Source organism: Brassica rapa, chromosome A09 (assembly GCF_000309985.2).
Source record: "Brassica rapa cultivar Chiifu-401-42 chromosome A09, CAAS_Brap_v3.01, whole genome shotgun sequence".
NCBI lineage: Eukaryota > Viridiplantae > Streptophyta > Magnoliopsida > Brassicales > Brassicaceae > Brassica > Brassica rapa.
The window spans coordinates 21,538,817-21,565,906 of NC_024803.2; the positions used below are offsets into that span (position 1 = coordinate 21,538,817).

A 27,090-nucleotide genomic window follows, 5' to 3' on the forward strand; every position below is an offset into this window, starting at 1 on the left:
TTTAATTTCAAGCTTTGGCATATTATATCCAAATTGCCATAACTCTTCTCCACCAAATACGTATATGTCGGTTACCCAATCGTCTACACTGTGATACCACCGCGTCCTTTGTGGGATCCGCTGAAATTCCGATGGTCGCAAAAGAATTTTTTTTTTCACTGTCGAAAAATGTGAATTTGTGGCTGGAAATAAAAAGTAATTGTCTCTTTTTGTCAATTATAAAATTTAATATCATTTCAAAATTTAAAATAAGAATTGGTCAGCACATAAAAGAAAGAAACTAGAAGCCACTATCGTTAACAATTAATTAGGGACAAGTATGTAAATAACCTATAAAAACTACTTTGATAGCTAAAACTACTCTATAGTGTAATAAAAACATGGAAACTGATTCTCAGTGTTAATAACTCTAATTTAAATACTTTCTAAACATACGAAATATAATTGGTAAACAAAATTTCAGTCATGATAGCGGAAATCACAATTACGAAACGAAGATATTAAAGAATATAATAGAAAAGTGAGCACAAACTTTAAGAATAAAATCGACTGAAACACACAATAAACGGCTGAGGGAGAAGGAGAATAATATTTTTTTATACAAAAGGCAAAGGCATCACGTATTATTTAGAGCAAAATATATAAATTAAGGCGAATCTTGTCTCTCAGCCAGACGTTAATTCTTACGTCAATTCCATTTTTCAACTCTTTTGACTTGATTCTCACATGACGTGGACGTATATCTAAGTATATTTATACCCCAACAACAAAAATACCAACTCCAAATTCCGGATTATTGACGCTGATCCTCCATTTCAACAAAATAAATATTCCCTATATTCCGAAAATATCCATGGTTAAAAAAAAACAAGTGCTTCGAAAAGATTCAATTTTTATATTTTTAATATAAGACTAGATTTTGACTCGCGCTTTCTAAGCGCGGATTTATTTTTGAAACTAAATAAATTCTTCTTATATAAGAGATAATGTATAGGTTTGAGTACATTTACCCGAGTGCACTGAACCGTACCAAACTGAAAAAAAATTCAAAATTAAGCTGAATTTTATAAATAATCGAGTATAGTAAAAATAGAAACCAAAGTAAGGACCAAATGAGTACTTAAAATTTTAAAATACAAATTATATACCTATTAAACATAACTAAACCATTAAACATTTATACTATTAATAGAATTATATGTGGTAATGATCACATTTGAATAATCTATCATATATTCATATGGATTTATTGTTAGAGCAATTATATAATAGATTATGAGAGAATAATAAATAAATTCATTTAAATTATGTAAAGTATTTATAAATTAGAGAAATATAAGTTAAGACCAAATAAATAGTTAAGTCTAATGAAATGGTCCAACAACCTTGTTTAAATAGATTTTTTAGGAGTGATTCTCTTTTAATAGTATAGATTAGATCAATCGTAAACTTCAAAAAAAAAAATAGTAATTGTGTTATATTTTCTCAGTTTTATATAAGTGTCATTTTAGATTTTTTTTAAATAAGTATGATTCTACAATTCTAATATAACTTTGTACATTTAATGCATTTTTGAATAACCAATAAGCTTTTATTTAAACCATGTTCATTTAATTAATCACACATTAAATAAAGATATGTTAGTTTATTACATAATTTTTAATATAAAACGGAAAGAGTACTGAAATTTTGTTAGTTAAAAATACGGCGAATAGTTAACTATACAAAACAAGACGCATTGGTAATCTAAATTTTATATATTTTCTTCGTTTCAGTTTATATATAGTTAAGGTTTTTCATACAGATTAAAAATATTAAATTTATTATTTTACCATAATTAGTATATTAATTAATTTGATTATCTTAACTAATGAAATAGGAGAATAAGAGTAAAATTGGAAAAACTAATAAAAATGCAATGAAAGTAGAAAATAACTATTGAAATGAAACAAAATTTCAATTTTAAAACGACAATTAATACAAAACGGAGATAGTATTTCCACTGAGCATCACTCTTAAAATACAATCTTATATGATCACGGTTTTTTTTCTTTCTGTCAACAACCATCGCATTTGGAAACTTATTATGTTTCCTTTCTCGTGTATATATTAGGCACCGTGTTTTTTCCATCAAAATAAATATAAACAGAAAAATATATAGAAGTTTAGGTGAGTACGACGGAAATGTGAAAACTCTCAACGTTATCCTGTTCAAACGAGTGGTTGTATTAAAGAAACTCTATATTAAAACGTGTCGTATGTTGATCTGTTTACTAGGGAAGTGGAATACAAGTTGAGTTCTGCAGTTTACTAGACGCTTTAACTGCGACACAAGTAAGGAAGCTTATCTGTCTGAAAATCAGCAGCAAAAGGTCCGATGCAGTCGTTACCTTCTTTTGTCTCACTGTCCAAAATAGTTTATCGAACCTTGAATTATAGTATTATGGAGGATTTAAAGTTTTTTTTTTTGTCAAATTTTGTTTTGGTCAAAATGGAGGATTTAAAGTTTTAAACCTAAAATAAACTAGCAAAACTGTTTGGAAAGATCATGATATCTATACTATTAAAGCAGAATCCCTCCTAGGATTCTGTCCCTGCCTTTTCAATATATTTACAACCAACTGCCACTGCTTTTTTCTTTTTAAAAAAATATTTGACCAATCGGAATGCTTTGTTTTTTTAGCCCATCACACCTATTTAAGTCCACTACCGAGTAAGTTGGTGAATTTTTAAATCTAAACAGAAATTATTGTTCAGCCCATCAAATTCATATTCATAATCAAGCCCTATGGCCTATACTATGAAAACGCCATATACAATCAACTTTTTTTTGGTCAAACCCTATACCCTAAAATAAAAACACTAACCAAGATGAATATAACATATAGGTAAACAACAATGTAAATCAAACCCTATACCCTAAAATGAAAAGGCTTAAAAGAGGAAAAAAAACTTCCAACAAACGCACGTGTGCAAATAAAAATAAAAATATGACTTATTTATACTAATAATATTTTTCAAACCTTATACCCTTACGTATTCATACGCATTCTCATGTTTTTTACAGATAATTATTTTTAAAACATAACCTAATGGTTAGTTTATTCAATTATTTTAAAAATTAACCAATCCCATATCTAATAGATACGGTTTATTTTAAAATAACTGATTGTTTTTTCCTAAAGTTTCGATACCATATCTATTATAACTATAATTTTAACAACATAATATTCCCTATAAGATTTTCCGATTAAAAAGGTGGAAGGTATGTAGCGCCTACAATCATGGTGCAAATAAATGTATAACCAAATTTAGAAAATGAAGATACACAGAGGCTACATTCAAAGTTCGGAAATATCTTCCTATAATCTAGATTGCGTGTAACTTACTCACAGAATATATTTTTAAACATTTCTGGTAACTGCATTTAGTACTTATTAACGATAAAGATCTCGAAAATATTTAGAGTAGCCTACAAGTTTTCAAATAACCTAATCTACTCTTCCTATAACTTCTTCCTATTATAAATACCCACGCCTCTTGCTAAAACACTCATACCGCAAAACCAAAAGAATGGCTTCTAAAGCGCTCAACAACACAGCAAATGATTCTACTGAACAAATCACCGCCCTCAGCGACTTGAAGCCAAAGCACACTACTAAGATGGTTCATGTCAAGGTTCTACATTCCTGGTCACAAAACATCAATCACGGGGGGGAAACCATGGAATTCGTATTGGCTGATGAGAATGTAAGCAATCCAAACTTTTTCAATAGAATAGTGTTTTTTTAAAAGAATTGTGTAACTTGAGCATTGATATTAAGTGATGTTAATATTTCTAATTTATTTAATTGTAACATGTACAAGGGTCATAAAATTCATGCAAGCTGCAAAAAGACTTACTTTGAGAGTAAAGGAAGACTTCTTCTGGTTGGAGTATGGCGCAACATCAGAAACTTCCAAGTCAGGCCTGCTGGAGGAGCATATCGCACAACAAACCATATCTACAAGATTTCATTTAATCAAGCAACAGTCGTTAGTCGGTCCAATTTCATGAATGATGACTTATCTCTTAATTTGGTCGATTTTCAAAGCGTTCTATCTGGAACTCTTGATGAAAAATACCTAATAGGTAAATACGTAATGGATAGTTTCTGCAATTAAATTGTGTACTTGCTACATTTAATAACTTTTCAATGTTTTATAAACAGATGTGCTGGGCCAAGTTTTGGATTGTGGTGCTGTCGAAACTATTCAATGTGCTGGTGGAAACCAGCGTAAAAAACTAGAGTTCACCCTAAGAGACATCAAGTAATTTTTTCTGTCATCTAAATTCAATCCAATCAATTATTTTCGAGTGACATAATCAATTTCATAGAGTTTGACTAACCTCGCTTTTTTTACTTGTGAGATAGTGATTCAAGAATACCATGCTGTATTTGGGGCAAGTTAACCGACACTCTCCATTCTGCCTGCAATCAAGACGATGGTTTGGTTACTTTGCTTCTGAGGTTTGCAAAAATTGGAAAGTTCAGAGGTGCATATTTGAACTTCTATAGATTTCGTTAAAAAAATAACAATTATTATATACATAAGCCTGTATAATATCTAATCTACTAAATCGTATCCACAACAGGAGAAGTACAAATCTCTAACTCCTTTGATGCTTCTCAAATGATCATCAACCCTGCAATACCAGACGCAGAAGCATTTAAAGATATGTAAGGGGATGATCTTTTGTTTATTTTACAGTAGTTATTTGTCTATCATACTAACTTTGAGAGTATATTTTTGTAAGGGATATTTCTGTCTCTAAACCTTTGACTGCTCGACCTACTGTGTAAATCTCATGTTGTGTACAACAGACTGCACCACCTGTACATCAATTGTATATTTAATTAAGTCAACTCACTAAACGGTAAAACATATACCGTTTCTCATTTCTAAATCAACCAAATAAACCTATAGTCCGAGACTTATCTGTGTACTGCAAGGTTTTTATAGACTTTGCCTCATGGCCTTCATCATTATTCAACTGTCAGCTTTGTGCTGTTCAATTAGGAAACAACATTAAGTCTAAAGTCGATATTTTCCGAATATTGAATATGACTTTCGTGGATGAATAGATGAAAGAAAAACTTATAGGGAATATCGGCATATATATTATAGTTAATGTAAAAAAGACAAACTTTCTGAAAATAACGTATCTTTTATATTGAAGTCATGTTTTCCTTCATAGGAGAATGAAGTCTGTAGTCTTTGATTGATTCACATCGTCTTCACACTCTTCGAAATCATTCCAATCTCACATTGATAAGAAATCTGAAATCAAACAAAACGTTACAGTTTTATATCTGTTATTTAAAAATCTCAAGAACAGATGATATTATATTTACCATTTGGTTGTCTTCCAACTCTTCTTATGATACAATCGACAACCATCCCAGACTCATATTTGTTCACAAGATTTTGCCTTCAGCTCTGAAAAACAAAACAATAACATGTTTTTTAAGATCATCAATGATATTAGAGATGGGCCAAATATAAAAGAAAAATCTGACCTAGATATTGGGTATGGTCAAATCCTCTGTGAATCTACCGACTTTTAAAGCTTCTGTTTCACTTTGTTTCCTTAAAAAAAAAACAGTAAGCAACAGATTAAACTAAAACAGATTAGTTGAATCGGGCTTTCAAAACTTACATGCTTTTAAGATCTTTCACTTCCTCTTCGATCCAAGTTCTTAACAAGATCTGAACAGATCTGAGATCTCAGTGCTTATCATCCAAAGCTATAAGTTTTCGAAACTCTCTTTTACTCTGTGAGCTTTTACTCTGTCAATTGCATGTGGTTTCAATTGTTAAAAACAAAGAACAAAATATAACAAAGATTTAATCATCGAAGAATGTATTGTAATAATTACCTTTTATAACACACAGAGATGAACAAGACATGAGATTACTCCTTCTGTTTTTTTTGGGAGATCTTCGAATCGGAAACAATGAGGAGAGCGATTGCTTTTCTAATTTGAGAGAAGTTACGGAGAAAATGAAGATGTCGGCAGAGTTATTGTCTTTTTACTTTCACTATCTGATTTTTTAATAATACTAAAGAATCAGATTTTTTTGTCTTTTTAATTTCAACATAAAGAAAATATTTAATATATTTTTTGACTATCTTATAGTGTCTTAAGACGACTTATATATGCAAAAAAGATTTAGCGTTAATTTCCAATGTGGACTAATAAGATTGTAAAATAATTTCAACATCCCACTAAACAAATCTGACAAAAGGATATTAATTACACTTTAAAAAAACTTTACATAATTAACACAAATCATCTACTGCTACCCTTTCATATACATAATTATTACCCAAAACAAAGAAAAAAAACTACAAAACTATACAAAACAAGTTATATTTTTTTAATTTTAAAAATTACATTTATAGTTTTTACTTATGACAAATTTGGAAAATTATAGATACCAAATTAGTTTTTAGTTTTGATAGTAAAATATGTCTGATAATATTAAAAAAACCCACTTAATATTTGAACTCTTTCAAAACCTCTCAACTATAAATATATATATATATATATATATATATATATATATATATATATATATATATATATATATATATATATATATATATATATATATATGTATACATCTATACTATTATATTAGCATCAAGATTATATATTTTTATATTTATATATAGTTACTTATCATCCTAATTATATAAAACCACTACTAAAAATATAACATAAAAACACTGATTAAAAAATATACATGTTATACATGTTATAAATAAAATATATTTCAAAATAAGATAATCCCGCGCTTTGAAAGCGCGGATCAAAATCTAGTTAATATTGTTAAATTACAATGACATTGGCAGAAAAATTATGAATGTATGACTCCTATTTACAAAAATGACCAACCTCTTAATAGTATTATCTTTTTGGAAAACTTTGTTACAAATTAAATTGAGGAATTGACTGTTTCTGAAAGTATTTGCGAAACCTTCTAAAGTTCTTTAGAGTACTCTTTGGAAATGTCATTCTCTAATCATGGTAACATGATATATATTATATGGTTTATCTCGGCCCAACTTCTACAACGATGTGACTAATGTCTATAATGTGAATGCCATTTTCCGGATAAATAATGCATAATAAATTTTGTTCTTATCATCTTCTCACTATGTAACTGTGATGATTCAAAATCATGGGTCCAAGTTTGTCTTTCCTCTTAATTTTTAAATGAATCAAAATCATGGGTCCAAGTTTATCTTTCCTCTTAATTTAACCAATGAACTTGACTTCTTTCTTGATTTTCATGCCATTATTTAATACTTACAATTTCATAAAATAATACTCCATTTGTTTTAAAATAATACATGTTTTATGATTTTGATACATATTAATAAAATATATTAAATTTTAATTATAAATGTATAGTTTTTATGATTATTTATTTTCTATAATTTTAAACTAATAAATTTAAGAAAAAATCGTGAATTTGTTTTTAAGAAATGTAATTAATATTTTAAAATTTATAATTAATCATTATAAGTTAATAAAAAGTACTTTGAAAATATTAAAATGTATTTTAAATTATTTTTTCTAAAGCATATATTTTTATAAAATAGAGAGAGTATTTATTTCCGTGAGAAAAAAAAGAGAGTATTTATTTTTCTTTTGGTTTTGTCTTGATCTTCTCAACACAAACCCACCAAGACAAAGAGATAGATCTTTCCTTTCTAACGTCAAGACAAAAGTCCATAAATACCCCTTTTCTACACCTCTCTCATTCACCATGCAATTTGTCTTTCCTTCACACCAAGACTTCTCTCCAACAAAATCTTTTTTTTTTCACTCTCTCTATTTCGAAGTCTTTCTCTGGTTTCAAGATTCCTTGCAACTCTCTTGGTAAGCTACGTTTCATCCCAAGTTTGATCATTTAGTTAAACAGACTTCTTGATTTGTCAGTCCGTTGATACTAAATAGCTTACTTCTTAATCCTGACTTATTTTTTTTGAAGTTCCAGATGGCAATAGGAATCTTTGGATTGATCCCAAGCTCATCACCAGACGAGCTAAGGAAGATTCTGCAAACACTTTCGACAAAATGGGGAGACGTAATTGAGGATCTTGAGAGTCTTGAAGTGAAGCCGATGAAAGGAGCGATGACTAACGAAGTGTTCATGGTGAGTTGGCCTAGAAAAGAAACGAATCTTCGATGTAGGAAACTTCTTGTTCGTGTCTATGGTGAAGGCGTTGAGCTTTTTTTTAACAGAGACGACGAGATTCGGACTTTTGAGTTCGTGGCCCGACATGGCCACGGTCCAAGACTACTTGGCCGCTTCGCCGGCGGCAGAGTCGAGGAGTTTATCCATGCCCGGGTAACTTATTTCCCATTTCTCTATTCTTATAGTCATGAACATCCTGTTTCTTTTATTGGTCCACAATATTTACTAGCAGTGCCAGGGTGTGTTCAATTCGGATTTAGATTCAGTTTTTTGGTATTTTATAACTACTATGGTTTAGTTAGATTTATATATTTTCGGTTTTTCGACTTTTGATTTATTTGGTTTTATTAAAAATCATAATTATTTTTCATTTTAGTACTTTTAATTATTATTTTTAAACATATTGAACTATTTCAATAAAATAATAGTAAAATTAAATTAAAAGTAATTAAAATATTTCAATGTCAACAAAATAAAAATATTTTTTAACAAAATTTAAAATATTATTAAATAATTAAGATTTAGCAAAACAAACCTCTCAACAAAAAATATAGAAAATATATTTTATCTAAATTGTTGAAAATGAAAACAAATTATTAAAATCAGACTTTATTAAAAATGTAACAGTAAAAATTAATTTACGTATTCATATTATCAATTATATTATATAGTTTATATATAACTATAATACTATATTTTAACTAATCAATTTTCAGTTTATTTGGTTTGATTAACTATATATTATATGGTTTTATAGAAATGGTATTTATACGGTTGATACGTGTATTATTAGTATTATCAAATCTAATTTTATTTTCTTGGTTCTATTCGGTTTAACCGACTTGCTAATATATTTGATTCGCTAGTATAAAATGGTTTACCCTTGCTGTTGGAGTTTAAACCGGATGATTCCAAACCGAGGAGATTCATCCGGTTTAGATGTGAAAAGTGTAGAAAATGTCCAATCTTTTTTTTTTGGTTGCATCTTTATTTGATTTTCTATTTGTTCGGTTTATGAAATATTGAAATCGGATTGAAACCGAATACAATCATGGGCTGTTTGACTGTTTCCTTTATTTTCTATTTGTTTTCGGATAGTTTTTAACTCTGTCTATTTTTCTTTCGGTTCGCTCTCACTTATGAAATTAAAGAAACCGATATCGGTCTATACTTCCTTTGGTTTTGGTACAATTCTGGTCCAGGTTAACTAGATTGAGCAAAGTAGCAAACCTTATCCGCTCTTATAATTGGTTTTACATATTAATCTGCGTTTTAAACTGTAGTAAAATCCAACCGAGTAAATTAGTAATGGCCTGTTTAGCTTTATACCGATTGAGTTATATGAGGGTTTAAAAGTTGTCCACAGTGTTTCCATTAGATGCATAACCAAAATTCTTTGTTGATCTTTGGATCAGACCCTATCAGCAAGCGATCTTCGTGATCCCAACATATCAGCTTTAGTGGCAACTAAGCTAAGAAAATTTCACAGCATAAACATTCCTGGAGATCAAACTGTTCACATCTGGGACAGGATGAGGTAAGAAACTTCAGTTCGTATTAGTCCTTTTTCCCAATAAATGTTTAGATCACACAAAAGTAATTTTCATTGGAAACATAACAGGACTTGGGTAGGACAAGCCAAGAATCTGTGTTCAGCTGAACATTCAGAAGAGTTTGGTCTAGACAATATTGAAGATGAAATCAACTTGCTAGAACAAGAAGTGAACAATGAGTACCACCAACAAGAAATAGGTTTTTCTCACAATGATTTGCAGTATGGTAACATCATGATTGATGAAGACACCAATGCCATCACTATCATTGTAAAGTCTTACATACACATTTTTCTTTTAAACACTTTCATTTTCTTTTCTAGCATGGTACAAAAAAAAAAAACCTTACCATTAACTCAAAGGCTAAACATTGTCATCATGCATTGATGAAGCTGAATCGTTTAGTTTCTATGTCTAATCAATGGGGGTTTTGGACAGGATTATGAGTATGCAAGTTACAATCCAGTTGCTTATGACATAGCAAATCACTTCTGTGAGATGGTAGCAAATTACCATTCTGACACTCCTCATATCTTGGACTACACTTTATATCCAGGTACAGTGATCAATTAACGAATCTTTTGTAATTCCATCATCTAGATGTAGGCTTTTTGAATTCATGGTTTGGAGTTGCAGGAGAAGAAGAAAGGAGGAGATTCATCTGCAACTACCTCGCCTCTTCAGGTTAAAAAGCCTATTCCGTTAGTTTTAAAAATTTAGTAAGAAAGTTACTTCCTATGACTTAAGACTTGGTTTTAAAACAGGTGAAGAACCAAGAGAGGAAGACATAGAACAGCTTTTGGATGATGTCGAGAAGTATACATTGGCGAGCCATCTCTTCTGGGGTTTATGGGGAATCATCTCTGTAAGCTAATTCTCTCACTCTCTCTTTGGATAAACTACAAAGCATTTCAGAGGCTTATGATATTGTGTACATGCGCAGGGCTATGTGAACAAGATTGACTTCAATTATCTCGAGTATTCGAAGCAGAGATTCAAACAGTATTGGCTTCGAAAACACCAGCTTTTACCTTTCTACTCATCTCATAAGTAAAATATTACACACAAAAAAAAATCATGATGGGAACCATAACATGGCTACTATGCCAATGTTAAAAACCATGTGTATTTGTTATGTTCATCTGATACTATGTAATCATCCAGCACAATAATACTTTCCAAGGAAAGAATAGAAAAGTTTAATATTTGAATCTTATTCCATTGTGATATTTACCAGAGATCGATCACAAATTATTCTCGAGAAAAAAACCATGTAGAAGATATAGATTTTAAGGATCAAGAGCTGCCATGGAATGCAATGTGTCAATGACAGAGTCTATAAGGTCATGAGACTTGCTTGTACCTGCAAGCGTCAGATGTTTTGGTGCTTCTGCTCTATCAAAATAGAATGCACCAGAGACCAGCTTCTCTTTAGGCTGAAGTGCTAGCCAAACGACTGTGTCTGCCCCTTCTTCGCTCGTTCTAAGCTTACCAGAGAACCTGATTCAAAAAATATTTATTAAACTTAGATGTTTTGCTTTATATCAAATAAATAATATTTGTTAAGAGATTTTTTTTCCTTACGATTCTTTGAAACTGGGCAAACTCCTGGCGACACCAGGCGTCTCAGCCCAGCCAGGGTGCATTGAGTAGAAACCTATGCCTTTGTTCTTGTACTTCTCAGCCCATTTTTCTGTCAGAGCCACCTATAAATCATTTCCACATCCACAATCTTAGAAAACCAGACCAAAAAAAAAAAACGATAGATTTTCACTAATACGTAGATTCTGATTTTACCGACCTGGATTCTTTTATTCCGTGCATATTGTAACACTCCATCGAACTTTTCACCACTAAACTGCAGAAAAAAAACATACGCAAAGAGAGAGAGAGAGTTGAGTGATGCAAACAGTTGTTAGACAAAATGTGTTGTGGATGTCAGATTGGTTACCTGAAGATCTGTTGTAAGTGGCGACGTGTACATTCCACCAGAGGAGACCGTGATGACTTTGGAGTCAGGCGACGCTTTCTCCAACAGTGGAAGCATCAGCTCTGTCATTGTGTATGTCCCAAGTACATTCACCGCGAAGTTCAACTCGAATCTGATACAAACAGAAGACCAAATATGGAATATTAAACAAGGGTAAAATGAAGCTGTGGAATGCTCAAGAAAAGATAATAGAGACCAACCCTTCAGGTGTAGTCGTTCGTTTGTTCTCAAGCAAACCGGCGTTATTAACCTAAGAACCAAAATGAATCAAATAAACTCTAGCTAAATATTCATTCTAAGCAGCAGTACAAAAAATAAAGAGAAAAGAGAGGCATTATTACCAGCACATGAACCGGAACATCCTTGGAAGCAAAACTCGAAGCAAATGACTTTATATCATTAACAGAAGACAAATCACAAACCTAACAAGAAAAAAGAAGCAAAGCTAAAATGAGTTGTTATCTTCCAGTATGCATAGAACAGAGTATTCAGAACATACTTCAAGGTAGACATTCTGGTTTCCTGTAGAGTTTTGAATCTTAGAAAGAGCCTCTTCTCCTCTTTCCTTGTTCCGACACACCATGTAAACAGTTGCTCCACTATTATAAAAAGAAAAAAAAAAGAAAAAGAGAAAGACCTTATATACATTAATGTGACAAAAATCATTTTCAATTACTGAGAAAGCTTTACCGTGAAGCAAGACCTTCAGCAGCGGCGTAACCAATACCAGAGTTAGCTCCAGTGACCACACAGTTCTTTCCTTGGATTTGTATCTGCATATCTTCAGGTTTGAACTTCTTTGAATGGTCTCTGCCATAAAACAAAATCACATGAAATTCAAAATGGTTTTCTCCAGTTAGGTTAAATAGACAAATTCTTGGACTTACAGGAAACCATTCTTGGTGAAATTCATATAGCCATAAATCCCGAAAGCGGTTGATCTCCATGTCTACAGATCATAATCAGACAGAAGTGCTACAATTTAGTCCTACACTAGACAAGAAACGGACAAACAGAGATAAGTGAATCCAAGGAAATAAAGTACATACCTTTAAGAGGAACATTTTGGTTTTGTTACGGGAGATGATAAGGTGATGAGAGTTCCACAGAGAGAGAGAGAGATGTTAGATTAGTAACGGTGCCAAGGAGGAGTTACGAGTCATGTGAATCCTTAGTCAAGTCGTCGATTCAGATTTCCTGGTAGACATTGCGCCACGTAGAGATAGCCTCGCCATACAAAATAGTAAATGACTTCGATGGTTCAAAATTGCAAAAATATATTTTACTAGTGGTATTAGGCCTGCGCATTCGGATTACCGGTTCGACTCTGGGTCCGAGTCAGATCTTTCGGATTTCGGTTATTTCGGTTCTAGAGAAAATGGTACCGGTCAAATAATTTTAAAATCCGGTTCGGTTACGGTTTGGTACATATCGGATCTGGTTATATCCAAAGTAACCAAAAAATCACGAAATCAGTTCGGTTCTTAGTGTATGAACAAACTATTTTATCCAATAGAACCGAAAATTTTGTAAAAGAACCGAACATATCAAAAAATCTGAGAAGGACATAAAGTTACAATAAAACAATATATAACATAAGCATTTGAAACTGAATATAACCAAACCAAATTTTAAACTCCAAAATGAAAAAAAAAAAACATAACATAAACATTTTAATATAACCAAACCAAGGTTTAAACTCCAAAGTGAAAAAATAACATAGCATAACATCAACTCCAAAGTGAAAAAACATAGCATCCAAGAAAAAAACATAACATCCAAAGAACAAGAAACACATCAAGTTCAAACTTTAAAGAAAGACACATCAAGCAACATCAACATAACTTCAGTTTTCGGACCACCTTCTTCTTCCCCTTGATCTCCATCTTCCTCGACTTGAATACATTCTTCTAGGACAGGTTGAGAGTGTAAAATAAAAACATGAAGCAATAAAAAAGAAGAAGAGAATGTACCTCTCTCTAGCTTGTCATGGAGCTCAACCTCAGCTAGCATTTGAGCATTAGTCACACGTTTCTCACTTAGATTGATATCATCCTTCATCCTTCATCCATTGCTCTGTGCACATCAAGACCTCAATCATGTAGTGTGTCAAGCAACTCCTAAATGGATCAATAAGTGGACCATTGGTGCTGAAAGTACTCTCAGATGCAACAGAGGAAACTTGCATTGCAAATACATCTTTGGCCATCTCTGCTAAGATCGGATACTTCTGACAGTTAAGCCTCCACCAAGACAACACATCATACTCGGTTCCAAGAAAGTTTTTGGGATTCTCCACCTTCTCTTTCAAGTATAGCTCTAACTCATCCATTGCTTCTTCAACTCCTGTCTCAGCAACCATTGCAGTATAAGCAAAATCCATCTTTTCATAATCGAGATCATCAACCAAATCCATTGCTTCTTCAATGTCTTCTCGTAACACTTACTCCTGATCTTGATCAACTCCATTTGATGACGAGGTTTGAGTAGACTGTGATGATGGTCCACCAGTTGACTCTCTCCTCAAACGAAGACTGTACTCTTTGAACATATCACTCAAGACAGTGTAAACTGACTGATACATCGCCTTAGCCTCAGGTGCTTCTTTGCCATAGAGCTTCTCAAAACACAGCTTCGCAAACTGCATTTTCTTAGTGGGATCAAAGATAGTAGCAACAATAATCATCTTGTTGACATTCTTCATGCCACCCCAATACTTATCAAACTTTCCCTTCGTGCCATCAGCCTTGCTTTTCAACTCCTTATCTAAACTCTGACTCAGCCGTGCCAGATTCCTCTCTATAGTGACTATCTCACCATAACACTTATGAGCACAGACGGATGTAGAAGCTGAGACAACTAATGTAGAGTTGTAGAAGATGATAAGAAACTTCACTAACCTCTCCATTGCATTGCAATACTAGCAGGCGCTCCAATCCTTTTGTTCCCATTCTCAACTTCGCTAAAAAAGTCATTGTAGAGCCTGTCTTATTTTTCCATTTTATCAAAAGCCACCTTGAACTTGATAGCTCTCTGAAGCATGAGATAAGTAGAATTCCACCTTGTTTTTACGTCCAAAGGTAAACTGCCTCTACTCATCTTTCCTGTCTCTATTCTAAGCTCAAATGACTTCTGTCTCTGAGTAGAAGACCTCACATACTGGACAGCATTACGTATTGGTTCCACGTTCCCATCAACATCCTGCAAACCATCTTTCACAACCATGTTGATAATGTGAGCTGCACACCGCATATGCATGAAGTTGCCATCCAACACCAATAAATCATCGCCAAGCAAGATGAACTCTCTGTGAAACTTTTGAAGGGCAGATGTGTTAGCTGTTGCATTGTCAACCGTGATGGTGAACACCTTCTCTATATCCCATTTAGCCAAACACTCTAGAAGAACATCAGCAATCGTCTGGCCTTTGTGATCACACACATGCTTAAACCCGATTATAAGCTTCCTTAGCTGCCAACTATCATCGACAAAATGAGCAGTAACCACCATGTAGCTCGCTCCTGTAGGATTTGTTGTCCAAATGTCTGTGGTAAGTGAAACTCTCTGCTTACTGACTTTAAACCAATTCTTCAGAGCCTCCTTCTTTCTCACATACATTTGGACAATGTCCTTGGTTGCAGTCCTTCTGGAATGAGGTTTGTAGAGACCAGCCCGGTCGCAGAAGTGTCTCCAAGCAACACTTTCAGTGAAAGAAAGTGGCAATTGACCCAGCACTACCAGGTCATTACTCGCCTCTCTAAACACAGCTTCAGAAGTTTTTGCATTAGTCAGACCTCCATCATTGGTAATCACAGTTGAACCAAGAGCTTGGCTCTGTTTCCACGCCAGACTTGCACGAGAGTAGATGCTTCCTAAGGTTGGAAGTTCCTTTTGAAGACGCACAACCGAAGTTACGTTGGCAATGGTTGCATCTGCACCTGTCACGGTCTTTCTCTGTTCTTGTGTAGTGTTCCCAGACGTCTGATCTTGTGTTTGACTGCTTCTTTGCAGCTGGACGAGAGCTACCTCTTGAACAAACCTTCCTCTTGCCTGTCCTATCACGGCGTGCTATCTCCTCTTGAGTTTCTTCAACTCCATTCTCTGTCTCAGAGTCAGTCAATGTTCTCCGGTAATGGTGAAGAATCCATCTATAAAATAAAATAAAGAGTAAAGAACATCAATAAGAGAAGACAGGATTACAAGCACATATCAATAAGAAGATAAATAACGTTTTAAAAATAAATGATTTCAATCTCAACTCTATAAAACAAATCGATTTCAATCTCAATTCAGCAATTCTAGTTCTACAAGAAGAAAAAAAAAATCAAATTCAACGTCAGACCATAACATAACATATAAATACAAATCGATTTCAATCTCAATTCAGCAATTCTAGTTCTACAAGAAGAAAAAAAATCAAATTCAATGTCAGACCATATCATAACAATTACAATCAAAACTCACAAATATTACAAACCTTAACTAAACAAATCCGAGAAGACAAATAGACAAAATCGACAAACTCATGCATGCAAATCAATTAACTAGAGTCCTAGACTAAATCGATCACAAGACTATAACCAAATACTGAAACAATGATCAAAGATAAAAAAAAATAGATTCTTACTTGAGATATGTTTCTCGATGAATCAGAAGCAAACGAGAGAGAATGAATTTGAGATTGGTATCGGATATTCATCTCCTTTTATACGCATATGAAGGGAGCAACAGTAGGGTTTCAGAAATCGCAAAAGTTCGGAAGAAGAAACGCCTTATACGATAATCAAGAGAAGTTTTGATTTTGGAAATCGCAAATTGCATAAGGCGTGGAGGGAGGCGTGGTTATTTGCATTATCTAGGGCTATTGAATAGGGTTAGTGGTTACATTAACCAAACCTTACTCGGGTCTACTCGGTTACCCGAATTGATCTCGGATTTAACCCGTATCCGAACCGATACCCGACCACTTTTAAACTCTCATCTGATCGGGTATTTTTCTAGAACCGAACCCGATCCGAGACCCGGTTTTTCGGGCAAATACCGGTTCGGATATTCGGATCCGGATAATTTGCCTAGGCCTAAGTGGTATTCCGGCTTCGTATATATTTTCTTAAATGAATCTATAATTCATATTATGGTTTTATTAAACAAAATATGTCAAATTCCAAGAAAGTTCTACAAACATGTAGAAAATATTTCAATAGAGAACACTCTCCACCAAAAAACTACAAAGCTCGCTTTAAAAACCAAATGAAAACCAAAAAAGGAGGAAAAAACAAATTAACTTTAACCTGACAAAAAACATCGACAACAAAAGAACACAAATAATCTTCACAAATTGTATCAATGGTCCCACTGTTAACACAAACCGACTATGCATATTTGTTAATTGTGTAGTAGAATGTCTGATATTTGTAAGCAATTTTTTATTAAACAAACTTGTAAGAAAAATATAATTATTGATGTTGTTAATTTACGGGTGGACGTCTGGTAAGTTAAAAATTGTATATTGATTGAATATCCAGAGGTTTTTATATTACAATGGTAAAAAATATTTTTGACTAACTACATTATAAAAATCTCTTAATGAATTCTGATGGAAAAACTGTTATAGCTGCCCCTGAATAGAGACTGTCTGATGTTGTAGCTATTTGTCAGAGTTGTGGAGCCGTTATTATGGAAGTCTCAACAATTTTGAGGATCAGATTTGCATTTATCAATTGGATGTTTATTTTGTTTATGAGGGATTTGCTATTTTATGTACATACGCGAGGTGAGTAAAATATTTCAAGGCAAGGCGAACAATGTTTATATTGTTTGAATACACAAATTGAATTGCTAATAGTTGGAGCATAAAATATAAATTTTTATAGAGTGGGTTTTATATGGAATATATAATTTCTTTTGTTTGCGTGTAATAGTAAGATTGGTTGCATATTTTTATGTTGTTGGGGAGATATATGTTACTGTGACATTTGTTGTTGTGAGTGGTGTTAAGTAACACTGGTGTTTTTTACATGTGCTTAGTTCACTGACTTTATTGATGTCTTTCGAACATTAATATCATGCGTTTTTCCTTTGTGTTCTTCCTAATTTGTCCAAGTATATTTTTCCGAGTGCCATTTCACTCATACATAACTTGCTAATGCAAAAAAAAGCTTGTTAATGGGTATAGGTGAACTACATTGATATATTAACCTTTTGCGGCTGTTTGGAGATAATAGACTCCTAGGCAGTGTTGTTTTAATAGAAATATTCTTATTTGTCTTTTACATAGTGAATCTTAGCGTTTCTGGCGGAAAGGTATTTGGTAGTTAAGTCGTGATAGTTGTTTGTAAGTGATGCAAATAGATGGTCTGCCAAGAGGTTGATGTTGATTTTTTTTATAGAAGCGGTTGTGATAAATGGAGTTGGCTAATACTGGTAAAGATTCCTTGCATGCTGGATCCTTCCTTAAGGCAGTTAAAACATTGGGCATAGGCCATATCTAATTATCTACAGTTCCAATGTGGTTCTAGTGTAGTTGTATTATGAAATCCTTGAACGTCTCTCTTTCCTTTCGTTATTTACAAACTTCAACATCTGATCTGTTCTTTTATTTATTATATAGCCTCAAAATTTATGTGCAACTATTAGCAAAATCTCTGCAAATATGTTGATTTGATTTGGACTGGTCGTATTGGCTCTTCTTGAACCGGTTTTCCACTTCAATGGATTTGTTCTTCTCAACCCCTTTGGATCCGGATGGAGCCCATGGCGTCTTGTTCCTGGCACTAGAGGCGTTCTTCCTTTTAATGTGCTGCTCGGCCTGGATGGCATAGTGGAGGAGATCGTTGAAGTTGATGTAGGTCTGCCTCTCCACCTTGCGAGCGATGCGGCCTTGAAGAACTTCCAAGAACTGAGCCATCATAACCTCTTCGGTCTCGCGCGTCCTGAGCTTGTTCTTGAGAGCCTCAAACTCCTCAAAGTACTCCTCTACGGTCCTAGTACCCTGAGACAACTTGCGAAAACGTTTTAGTAAGTCCCGCTGGTAGTATGAGGGAATATACCTTGCACGGAGCTTAGCTCGCATCTCCTCCCAAGTCTCAATCCTATAGACTCTGCCAACCTCGGCTACTTCTCTGTCACACCAGGTTAGGGCATTGTCTGTCTGTTGGGCTGCGGCTAGGGCGATCTTCTTGGCCTCGGTATAGCGGTAGTACTCAAAGATGTACTCCATGCGCCTCCCCCATTCAATGTAGGCGTCCGGGTTAACCTTTCCAGCAAAGGTTGGAGGAGTAAGTTTCAGATCCTTGCCTCCTTGCCAAGCTACTTTATCGTCTTGGAATCTCCTTCGGACCGGGCTCCCATCGGCTTGGACCCGATACTCCCATCGGTTCCCACGTCCGGCCCGTTCGTGCCACGGCTCGTCCGGTTCGGTACGGTCAGTGTCCGAATTGTCCTCACTGGATTGGGACTGTTGCTCTTCTGGAATGGGTTGGTTTCTCCTCCTTGGCTGTGGAGCGTTAGCTCGGTTCCGCCAGCACACACAGAACATCTGTGGCTGTCCGTGTCTGTCTGTGTGTGTCCGTCTGTGTTCGTCAGCACACACATGACGTCCGTGGCTGTCCATCAGTACACATATCAGCACGTTGGTCCTTGGACTCAGCACGGTAGCCCTTCCCGTGGACTGTTTGGGTGATTTTGGGCCACGTGGGCTGTCTGTTCAGTATACATAGGTCGTCTGTGGGTGTCCGCCAGCACACACAGGACGTCTGTGGCTGTCCATCAGCACACACAAGACGTCTGTGGCTGTCTGTGTGTGTCCGTGTGTGTCCGTGTGTGTCCATCAGCACACATAGGACGTCCGTGGCTGTCCATCAGTACACATATCAGCACGTTTGTCCTTGGACTCAGCACGCTGACCCTTCCCGTGGACTGTTTGGGTGATTATGGCCCACGTGGGCTGTCTATTCAATACACACAGGACGTCGATGGGTGTCCGCCAGCCCACACAGGACGTATGTGGCTGTCTGTGGCTGTCCGTCAGCACACACATGACGTCCGTGGCTGTCCGTGTTTGTCCATCAGCACAGACAGAACGTCTGTGGCTGTCCATCAGTACACATATCAGCACGCTGGTCCATGGACTCAGCACGCTGGCCTTTCCCGTGGACTGTTTGGGTGATTTTGGCCCACGTGGGCTGTCTGTTCAGTATACACAAGACGTCTGTGGCTATCCGTCAGCACAGATAGGACGTCTGTGGCTGTTCGTGTGTGTCCGTGTGTGTCCATGTGTGTTCGTGTGTGTCCGTCAGCACACACAGGACGTCAGTGGCTGTCCATCAGTACACATATCAGCACGCTGGTCCTTGGACTCAGAACGCTGGCCCTTCCCGTGGACTGTTCGGGTGATTTTGGCCCACGTGGGCTGTCTGTTCAGTACACACAGGACGTCCGTGTGTGTCCGTAAGCACACACATGATGTCTGTGGGTGTCCGTCAGCACACACAGGACGTCCGTGGGTGTCCGTCAGCACACGCAGGACGTCCGTGGCTGTCTGTTTGTGTCCGTCAGCACACACAGGACGTCTGTGGCTGTCCATCAGTACACATATCAGCATGTTGGTCCTTGGTCTCAGAACGCTGACCCTTCCAGTGGATTGTTCGGGTGATTTTTGCCCACGTGGGCTGTCTGTTCAGCACACATAGGACAAATGTGGCTGTCCGTGTGTGTATGTGTGTGTCCGTCAGCACACACAAGACGTCTGTGGCTGTCCATCAGTACACATATCAGCACGCTGGCCCTTCTCGTGGACTGTTCGGGTGATTTTGGCCCACGTGGGCTGTCTTTTTAGTACACACAGGTTGTCTGTGGGAGTCCGTCAGCACACACATGACGTCCGTGTGTGTCCGTCAGCACATATAGGACGTCCATGGGTGTCCATCAGCACACACAGGACGTCCGCGGGTGTCCATCAGCACACACATGACGTCAGTGGCTGTTCGTGTGTGTCTGTGTGTGTCCGTCAGCACACACAGGACGTCTGTGGCTGTCCATCAGTACACATATCAGCACGCTGGCCATTCCCGTGGACTGTTCGGGTGATTTTTGCCCACATGGGCTGTCTGTTCAGTACACACAGGACGTCCGTGGGTGTCTGGCAGCACACACAGGACGTCCGTGTGTGTCTGTCAGCACACACAGGACGTCCGTGGCTGTCTGTGTGTGTCTGTGTGTGTCCGTCAGCACACACAGGACGTCCGTGGCTGTCCATCAGTACACATATAAGCACGTTGGTATTTGGACTCAGCTTGCTGACCCTTCCCGTGGACTGTTCGTGTGATTTTTGCCCATGTGGGCTGTCTGTTCAGTACACACAGGACGTCCGTGAGTGTCCGCCAGCACACACAGGACGTCCGTGGCTGTCTGTGTGTGTCTGTGTGTGTCCGTCTGTGTTCGGCAGCACACACATGACATCTGTGGCTGTCCATCAGTACACATATCAGCACGTTGGTCCTTGGACTCAGCACGGTGGCCCTTCCCGTGGACTGTTTGGGTGATTTTGGCCCACGTGGGCTGTCTGTTCAGTATACATAGGACATCCGTGGGTGTCTGCCAGCACACACAGGACGTCCGTGGCTGTCCATCAGTACACATATAAGCACGTTGGTATTTGGACTCAGCATGCTGACCCTTCCCGTGGACTGTTCGTGTGATTTTTTCCTATGTGGGCTGTCTGTTCAGTACACACAGGAAGTCTGTGGGTGTCCGCCAGCACACACAGGACGTCCGTGGCTGTCTGTGTGTGTCTGTGTGTGTCCGTCTGTGTTCGTCAGCACACACATGACATCCGTGGCTGTCCATCAATACACATATCAGCACATTGGTCCTTGGACTCAGCACGGTGGCCCATCCCGTGGACTGTTTGGGTGATTTTGGCCCTCGTGGGCTGTCTGTTCAGTATATATAGGACGTCCGTGGGTGTCCGCCAGCACACACAGGACGTCCGTGGCTGTCCATCAGCACACACAAGACGTCTGTGGCTGTATGTGTGTGTCCGTGTGTGTCCGTGTGTGTCCGTCAGCACACATAGGACGTCTGTGGCTGTCCATCAGTACACATATCAGCACGTTTGTCCTTGGACTCAGCTCGCTGACCCTTCCCGTGGACTGTTTGGGTGATTTTGGCCCACCTGGGCTGTCTATTCAGTACACACAGGATGTCCATGGGTGTCCGCCAGCCCACACAGGACGTCTGTGGCTGTCTGTGGCTGTCTGTCAGCACACACATGACGTCCGTGGCTGTCCGTGTGTGTCCATCAGCACACACAGGACGTCTGTGGCTGTCCATCAGTACACATATCAGCACGCTGGTCTATGGACTCAGCATGCTGGCCCTTCCCGTGGACTGTTTGGGTAATTTTTGCCCACGTGGGCTGTCTGTTCAGTATACACAAGACGTCTGTGGCTGTCCGTTAGCACAGATAGGACGTCTGTGGCTGTTCGTGTGTGTCCGTGTGTGTCCATGTGTGTTCGTGTGTGTCCGTCAGCACACTTATGACGTCCGTGGCTGTCCATCAGTACACATATCAGCACGCTGGTCCTTGGACTCAGAACGCTGGCCCTTCCCGTGGACTGTTCAGGTAATTTTGGCCCACGTGGGCTGTCTGTTCAGTACACACAGGACGTCCGTGGGTGTCCGTCAGCACACACAGGACGTCCGTGTGAGTCCGTCAGCACACACAAGACATCCGTGGGTGTCTGTCAGCACAGACAAGACGTACGTGTGTGTCCGTCAGCACACACAGGACGTCTGTGGCTGTCGATCAGTACACATATCAGCATGTTGGTCCTTGGTGGATTGTTCGGGTGATTTTTGCCCACGTGGGCTGTCTGTTCAGCACACATAGGACATATGTGGCTGTCCGTGTGTGTCTGTGTGTGTCCGTCAGCACACACAAGACGTCCGTGGCTGTCCATCAGTACACATATCAGCACGCTGGCCCTTCTCGTGGACTGATCGGGTGATTTTGGCCCACGTGGGCTGTCTTTTCAGTACACACAGGATGTCTGTGGGAGTCCGTCAGCACACCCATGACGTCCGTGTGTGTCCATCAGCACACACAGGACGTCCGTGGCTATCCGTGTGTGTCCGTGGGTGTCCGCCAGCACACACAGGACGTCCGTGGCTGTCTGTGGCTGTCCGTCAGCATACACAGGACGTCCGTGTGTGTCCGTCAGCACACACAGAACGTCCGTGTGTGTCCGTCAGTACACATAGGACGTCCGTGGCTGTCCATCAGTACACATATCAGCACGCTGGTCCTTGGACTCAACACACTGGCCCTTCCCATGGACTGTTTGGGTGATTTTGCCCCACGTGGGCTGTCTGTTCAGTACACATAGGGCTTCCGTGGGTGTCCGCCAGCACACACAGGACGTCTGTGGCTGTCTGTGTGTTCCTGTGTGTGTCCGTCTGTATCCGTCAGCACACACAGGACGTCCGTCGCTGTCCATCAGTACACATATCAGCACGTTGGTCCTTGAACTCAGCACGCTGGCCCTTCCCGTGGACTGTTTGGGTGAGTTTGGCTCACGTGGGCTGTCTGTTCAGTATACACAGGACGTCTGTGGCTGTCCGTCAGCACACACAGGACGTCCGTGGCTGTTCGTGTGTGTCCGTGTGTGTCCATGTGTGTCCATGTGTGTCCGTCAGCACACACAGGACGTCCATGGCTGTCAATCAGTACACATATCAGCACGCTGGTCCAAGGACTCAGCACGCTGGCCCTTCCTGTGGACTGTTTGGGTGATTTTGGCCCACGTGGGCTGTCTGTTCAGTATACACAGGACGTCTGTGGCTGTCCGTCAGCACACACATGACGTCCTTGGCTGTTCGTGTGTGTCCGTGTGTGTTCATGTGTGTCCGTGTGTGTCCGTCAGCACAAAGAGGACGTCCGTGGCTGTCCATCAGTACACATATCAGCACGCTGGTCCTTGGACTCAGAACGCTGGCCCTTCCCGTGGACTGTTCGGGTGATTTTGGCCCACGTGGGCTGTCTGTTCAGTACACACAGGACGTCCGTGGGTGTCCGTCAGCACTGTGTCTGTTAGACACACAGGACGACTGTTGTCGCGCCCCCAATCCTGAGTAGGATTGTTGGGACGGCCATGGGTCGAGGAAACGTACAAGCCAGTCTTAGGACATCAAGGCAAGCGTTCCATGGTCGAGATGAAGGTTAAGGACATAAGGAAACTTAGACTTAACCTTATACAAGCTAAGAGACAGCTAGGACGAGTAAGACGGTAACTGGACGAAGTGGACAAGTAGCGCGACCAGCTCAATGAAGCTAGGTTTAGTTCACTCCAGCTCAGTCCCTACTAAGTCAGCTCCACTAGCTGGACTACTAGCTCACCCAGCTGAGGCAGCTGAGAGTCAGCTCACCTCAGCTAGACAGACTGATCGGGCTTTAGGCCGATGGTCCGGGTCCGGGTCAGTGGCGGGCTGTGAGGTCCGGCCATGAGGCCATGGGCTGTTGGGTCTTTGAGCAAGGCCGTGGGCTAAGTCCTTGAGGCTTGGGGCGTGTGTTGGGCTTGTGACCGACCCATAACCCAACCAGAAAGGGCGAAGGGATGCAAGTGGCCGAAAGGGGACAACCCTTGGCCGATGGTGCCCATTCGCTAGCAAGTCGTGCCTGTTCGTGGGGCAAGACTTACCCCCTCGTTTTCTATAAATATGGGGTCTCTCCTGTCAATTTCATTAATTCCAGAGTAAAATACTCAGAGAAAAACGTAGAGAGAAAGAAAGAGAGAAAAAGAGAGTTCCGGCCAAGAGAAAGGCCGAGTGTGGTGGTGTTGTGTTCCGGCGACTCTGATCGTTTGGGAACTAACTCCGGTCAAGAATGGGAGATCAAGACAAGGAGAAGAGCATGGAGAACCCAGACGTGGTTCACAAGGTATGTGATAGGCCGTGGCTCCATTAGACCGAACGGATGGTCCATGCGACCGCACCGCGGCTCTGCTCGGTTCCTAAGTCCCATCCGGCTCTCCTTATCTGTTTGAATTCGTTTCTCTTCTCTTCTCTCTGGTTAAACACGAAAGGTTGTGTTGGTTGAGTCCAAGGGACACGTCCCTGGGCTTTGGCCGAACATAATCAAACCGCTAGCCTAGACACGGGTCGGTTAGTCGGATGATCCGATCGCACCAAGACTGGGCGGTTAGGACGAACGGTTGGGAATGACCCAAAGGGCACGAGTTGTCAAGAGTCATGAGTGTCCAAAGGTTGTGAGTTGCCAAAGGGTGTCGGTGACCAAAAGGTACGAGATACAAAAGGTTACGAACATCAAAAGGTACGAGGACCAAGAGGCACGACTGGCCAAAGCGTGCATGTTCCAAACGGTGTCTTTCGGGACAGGTTAAGACCGATTCTTATGGATCAGCCTATGCCTTTTCTAGTTAAGACAAGGTCACGGTTTGTCTAAGCCAAGGTAGAGTCGCAAGGTCTGACCGGTTGCTAAGCCTTCCGGATTAGGCTTGAGGCTTACTCGTCCGATTGGATCCAGGCCTAAGGCCGGATCAGGTAAGGAAGTCCGTTGGGCCATTGAGCCGGACTTCATTGGCCGGTCGCACCTAGATTCTATCCGGTTAGACAGATTGGTCTTTGGGGACGATCCGGATCTGTTCGTGTGTTCTGTTTATCTATTCTGGACTATCTATCTGATTCTAAGTCAAGGGGTGGTTGGTTGAATGACTTAGGATACAGTAGATAGGTTCATACTTTTATGATTATGCTGACTGAGGTTTATCTAAGTTCTAGGAACCAAGCCAAGCATTGTAGAATCAATCCGTTCTATTCTCGGTTATGATTAATGCTTATCTGGTTGTGGTTTCAGGAACTAAGGATGGTTCTGGTCAAGCCAAGGAGCCGTGAAGGATTGGTCACTGAGAGGCTGTGTAACGTGTGGTTAGATGATGCTAGGGATGAACTAGCGATTGTCTATGAGACTGTTAAGAAGTTGTGTATTGAATCTCATGTTTCTAAGTAATACAAGTTAACACATTATTATTCCGCTGTGCAATCTGTTCCTTTGTTTATGAACCTCATATTCGAATATGACTTAGTAAATAAAAGACTTAAAATGGATCAAACAAGCAAAGAAATTAATAAGTAAGCATGCGGACCCCATCAGGTCGAGAGGCCAGGGTTCGGGTCTTACAAGTTGGTATCAGAGCATGCTTGATTCTAGGATAGTTGGGTTATGTAGTCCACACACACACACACACACACACACACACGAAGCCAACTGGTTAGGTCTCACGGTGAGGTTTGATTGCTTAGTCTAGGGATTGTTTTGTTCTGTTTATGTTTAGTAGGTTTCGTACTAACATTATCTGAATCCTTAGGCTGGAAAAAGCAAATCGGGAAAGTCCCGAAGGAGTAAGAAAACGGCCGGTCAGTCTAGTCAAGTGGCCATGGACGGAACAAATCTGTCTGGATTGAAAACCGATCCGGCCGCGGCTGACACTAGAGATGTGTTGCCAACTGATCAGGCTAACCTTACGGGGACGCAACGGGATGGTCAGGAACATCAGGAGAGGGATTAGGAAGTGGGATCCTCGAACGCTAACCGTGATGGTGACCAGCATGAGAGAGTGGCCGATGGAACGGCTAATGTGCCCGCAACACTGTCCAAAGAGGACTTGTTAGAGGCCATGAAGGTAATGGGGACTCAGGTGGCGGCTATGGCCCAACTGTTCACACCACTAGTGAACTCCTCGGTTGGCCAGGCTACGCCTGTGGCTACGACCACCCCCAACACCAATGGTCCAGTTGTGGAAACGGTTGAGGTGATCGAGATCGATCCACCAGAAATGTCTGAAAAAAAGGTTGACTATCTGAGTCTGCTTCAACATTTATCCAGGTTGGGTACGAAGCATTTCTCCTGTAGCACCGACCCTATTGTGGCAGACGAGTGGAGGAGTTGGCTGGTCCGAAACTTTCAATCAACTCGCTGTCCAGAGGATTATAGGCGAGACATTGCGGTTCACTTCCTGGAAGGGGACGCGCATAACTGGTGGCTTGCAGTGGACAAGCGCACCAATGGGAGTCTTGAAAGTTTTGCAGACTTTGAAGTTGAATTCAACCGCAAATACTTCCCTGCTGAGGCTTGGGATCGTCTAGAAGCTCAGTTTCTAGATTTGGCCCAAGGCCGCAGGACCGTACAAGAGTACGAAGAAGAGTTCAACCGGCTCAGACGGTTTGTTGGAAGAGAGCTGGAGGACGAGGCAGTCCAGGTCCGTAGGTTCATCCGAG

General features: G+C 39.3%; 3 protein-coding genes and 1 long non-coding RNA gene across 13 annotated transcripts; 2 read left to right on the forward strand and 2 right to left on the reverse strand.

Annotated features, from left to right (window-relative positions):
• Positions 1 to 2,410: 2,410 nt before the first annotated feature.
• LOC103838847 lies at positions 2,411 to 7,500 on the reverse strand. Of its 9 annotated transcripts, none has more exons than XR_004451406.1 (7): positions 5,702 to 7,500; positions 5,562 to 5,622; positions 5,397 to 5,481; positions 4,777 to 5,322; positions 4,646 to 4,687; positions 4,391 to 4,472; positions 3,798 to 4,004 (listed from the first exon to the last, which is right to left on the reverse strand). It is a non-coding gene; the product is annotated as an uncharacterized LOC103838847 (long non-coding RNA). The 9 variants fall into 9 exon arrangements; XR_004451405.1 differs by having other exon boundaries at positions 5,562 to 5,631; XR_004451402.1 differs by having other exon boundaries at positions 5,562 to 7,500.
• On the forward strand, positions 3,814 to 4,684 carry LOC103838872. The gene is made up of 3 exons (XM_033280057.1): positions 3,814 to 4,132; positions 4,212 to 4,311; positions 4,416 to 4,684. The coding sequence occupies exons 1-3, from the start codon at positions 3,859 to 3,861 to the stop codon at positions 4,567 to 4,569; spliced, it is 528 nt and encodes a 175-aa protein (XP_033135948.1). The 5' UTR covers positions 3,814 to 3,858; the 3' UTR covers positions 4,570 to 4,684.
• Positions 7,501 to 7,737: 237 nt separating the features above from the next.
• On the forward strand, positions 7,738 to 11,017 carry LOC103838849 (probable choline kinase 3). 2 transcript variants are annotated; one of them, XM_009115305.2, is made up of 8 exons: positions 7,738 to 7,934; positions 8,053 to 8,406; positions 9,669 to 9,790; positions 9,875 to 10,076; positions 10,245 to 10,362; positions 10,443 to 10,490; positions 10,571 to 10,671; positions 10,750 to 11,017. In XM_009115305.2, the coding sequence occupies exons 2-8, from the start codon at positions 8,053 to 8,055 to the stop codon at positions 10,858 to 10,860; spliced, it is 1,056 nt and encodes a 351-aa protein (XP_009113553.1). In that variant the 5' UTR covers positions 7,738 to 7,934; the 3' UTR covers positions 10,861 to 11,017. The 2 variants fall into 2 exon arrangements, with proteins under 2 accessions (XP_009113553.1, XP_009113552.1); XM_009115304.2 differs by having other exon boundaries at positions 7,740 to 7,934; positions 8,047 to 8,406.
• On the reverse strand, positions 10,995 to 13,080 carry LOC103838848 (dehydrogenase/reductase SDR family member 12). The gene is made up of 10 exons (XM_009115303.3): positions 12,846 to 13,080; positions 12,684 to 12,745; positions 12,487 to 12,606; positions 12,296 to 12,395; positions 12,138 to 12,218; positions 11,997 to 12,046; positions 11,758 to 11,908; positions 11,608 to 11,664; positions 11,391 to 11,512; positions 10,995 to 11,306 (listed from the first exon to the last, which is right to left on the reverse strand). The coding sequence occupies exons 1-10, from the start codon at positions 12,858 to 12,860 to the stop codon at positions 11,096 to 11,098; spliced, it is 969 nt and encodes a 322-aa protein (XP_009113551.1). The 5' UTR covers positions 12,861 to 13,080; the 3' UTR covers positions 10,995 to 11,095.
• Between the last annotated feature and the right edge of the window lie 14,010 nt (positions 13,081 to 27,090).

What these genes read in the sequence shown, in the direction of transcription:
- LOC103838849 (XM_009115305.2), top strand. Translation starts at nt 8,053, where the DNA reads ATGGCAATAGGAATCTTTGGATTGATCCCAAGCTCATCACCAGACGAG. An exon ending in CACATCTGGGACAGGATGAG is followed by an intron (nt 9,791 to 9,874) that starts GTAAGAAACTTC and finishes GAAACATAACAG; the next exon opens with GACTTGGGTAGGACAAGCCA. An exon ending in GTTTATGGGGAATCATCTCT is followed by an intron (nt 10,672 to 10,749) that starts GTAAGCTAATTC and finishes GTACATGCGCAG; the next exon opens with GGCTATGTGAACAAGATTGA.
- LOC103838848 (XM_009115303.3), bottom strand. An exon ending in ACCAGAATGTCTACCTTGAA is followed by an intron (nt 12,219 to 12,295) that starts GTATGTTCTGAA and finishes TTTTCTTGTTAG; the next exon opens with GTTTGTGATTTGTCTTCTGT. An exon ending in CACTTACAACAGATCTTCAG is followed by an intron (nt 11,665 to 11,757) that starts GTAACCAATCTG and finishes TTTTTTCTGCAG; the next exon opens with TTTAGTGGTGAAAAGTTCGA.
- LOC103838872 (XM_033280057.1), top strand. Translation starts at nt 3,859, where the DNA reads ATGTACAAGGGTCATAAAATTCATGCAAGCTGCAAAAAGACTTACTTT. An exon ending in TGATGAAAAATACCTAATAG is followed by an intron (nt 4,133 to 4,211) that starts GTAAATACGTAA and finishes TTTTATAAACAG; the next exon opens with ATGTGCTGGGCCAAGTTTTG. An exon ending in TTCACCCTAAGAGACATCAA is followed by an intron (nt 4,312 to 4,415) that starts GTAATTTTTTCT and finishes CTTGTGAGATAG; the next exon opens with TGATTCAAGAATACCATGCT.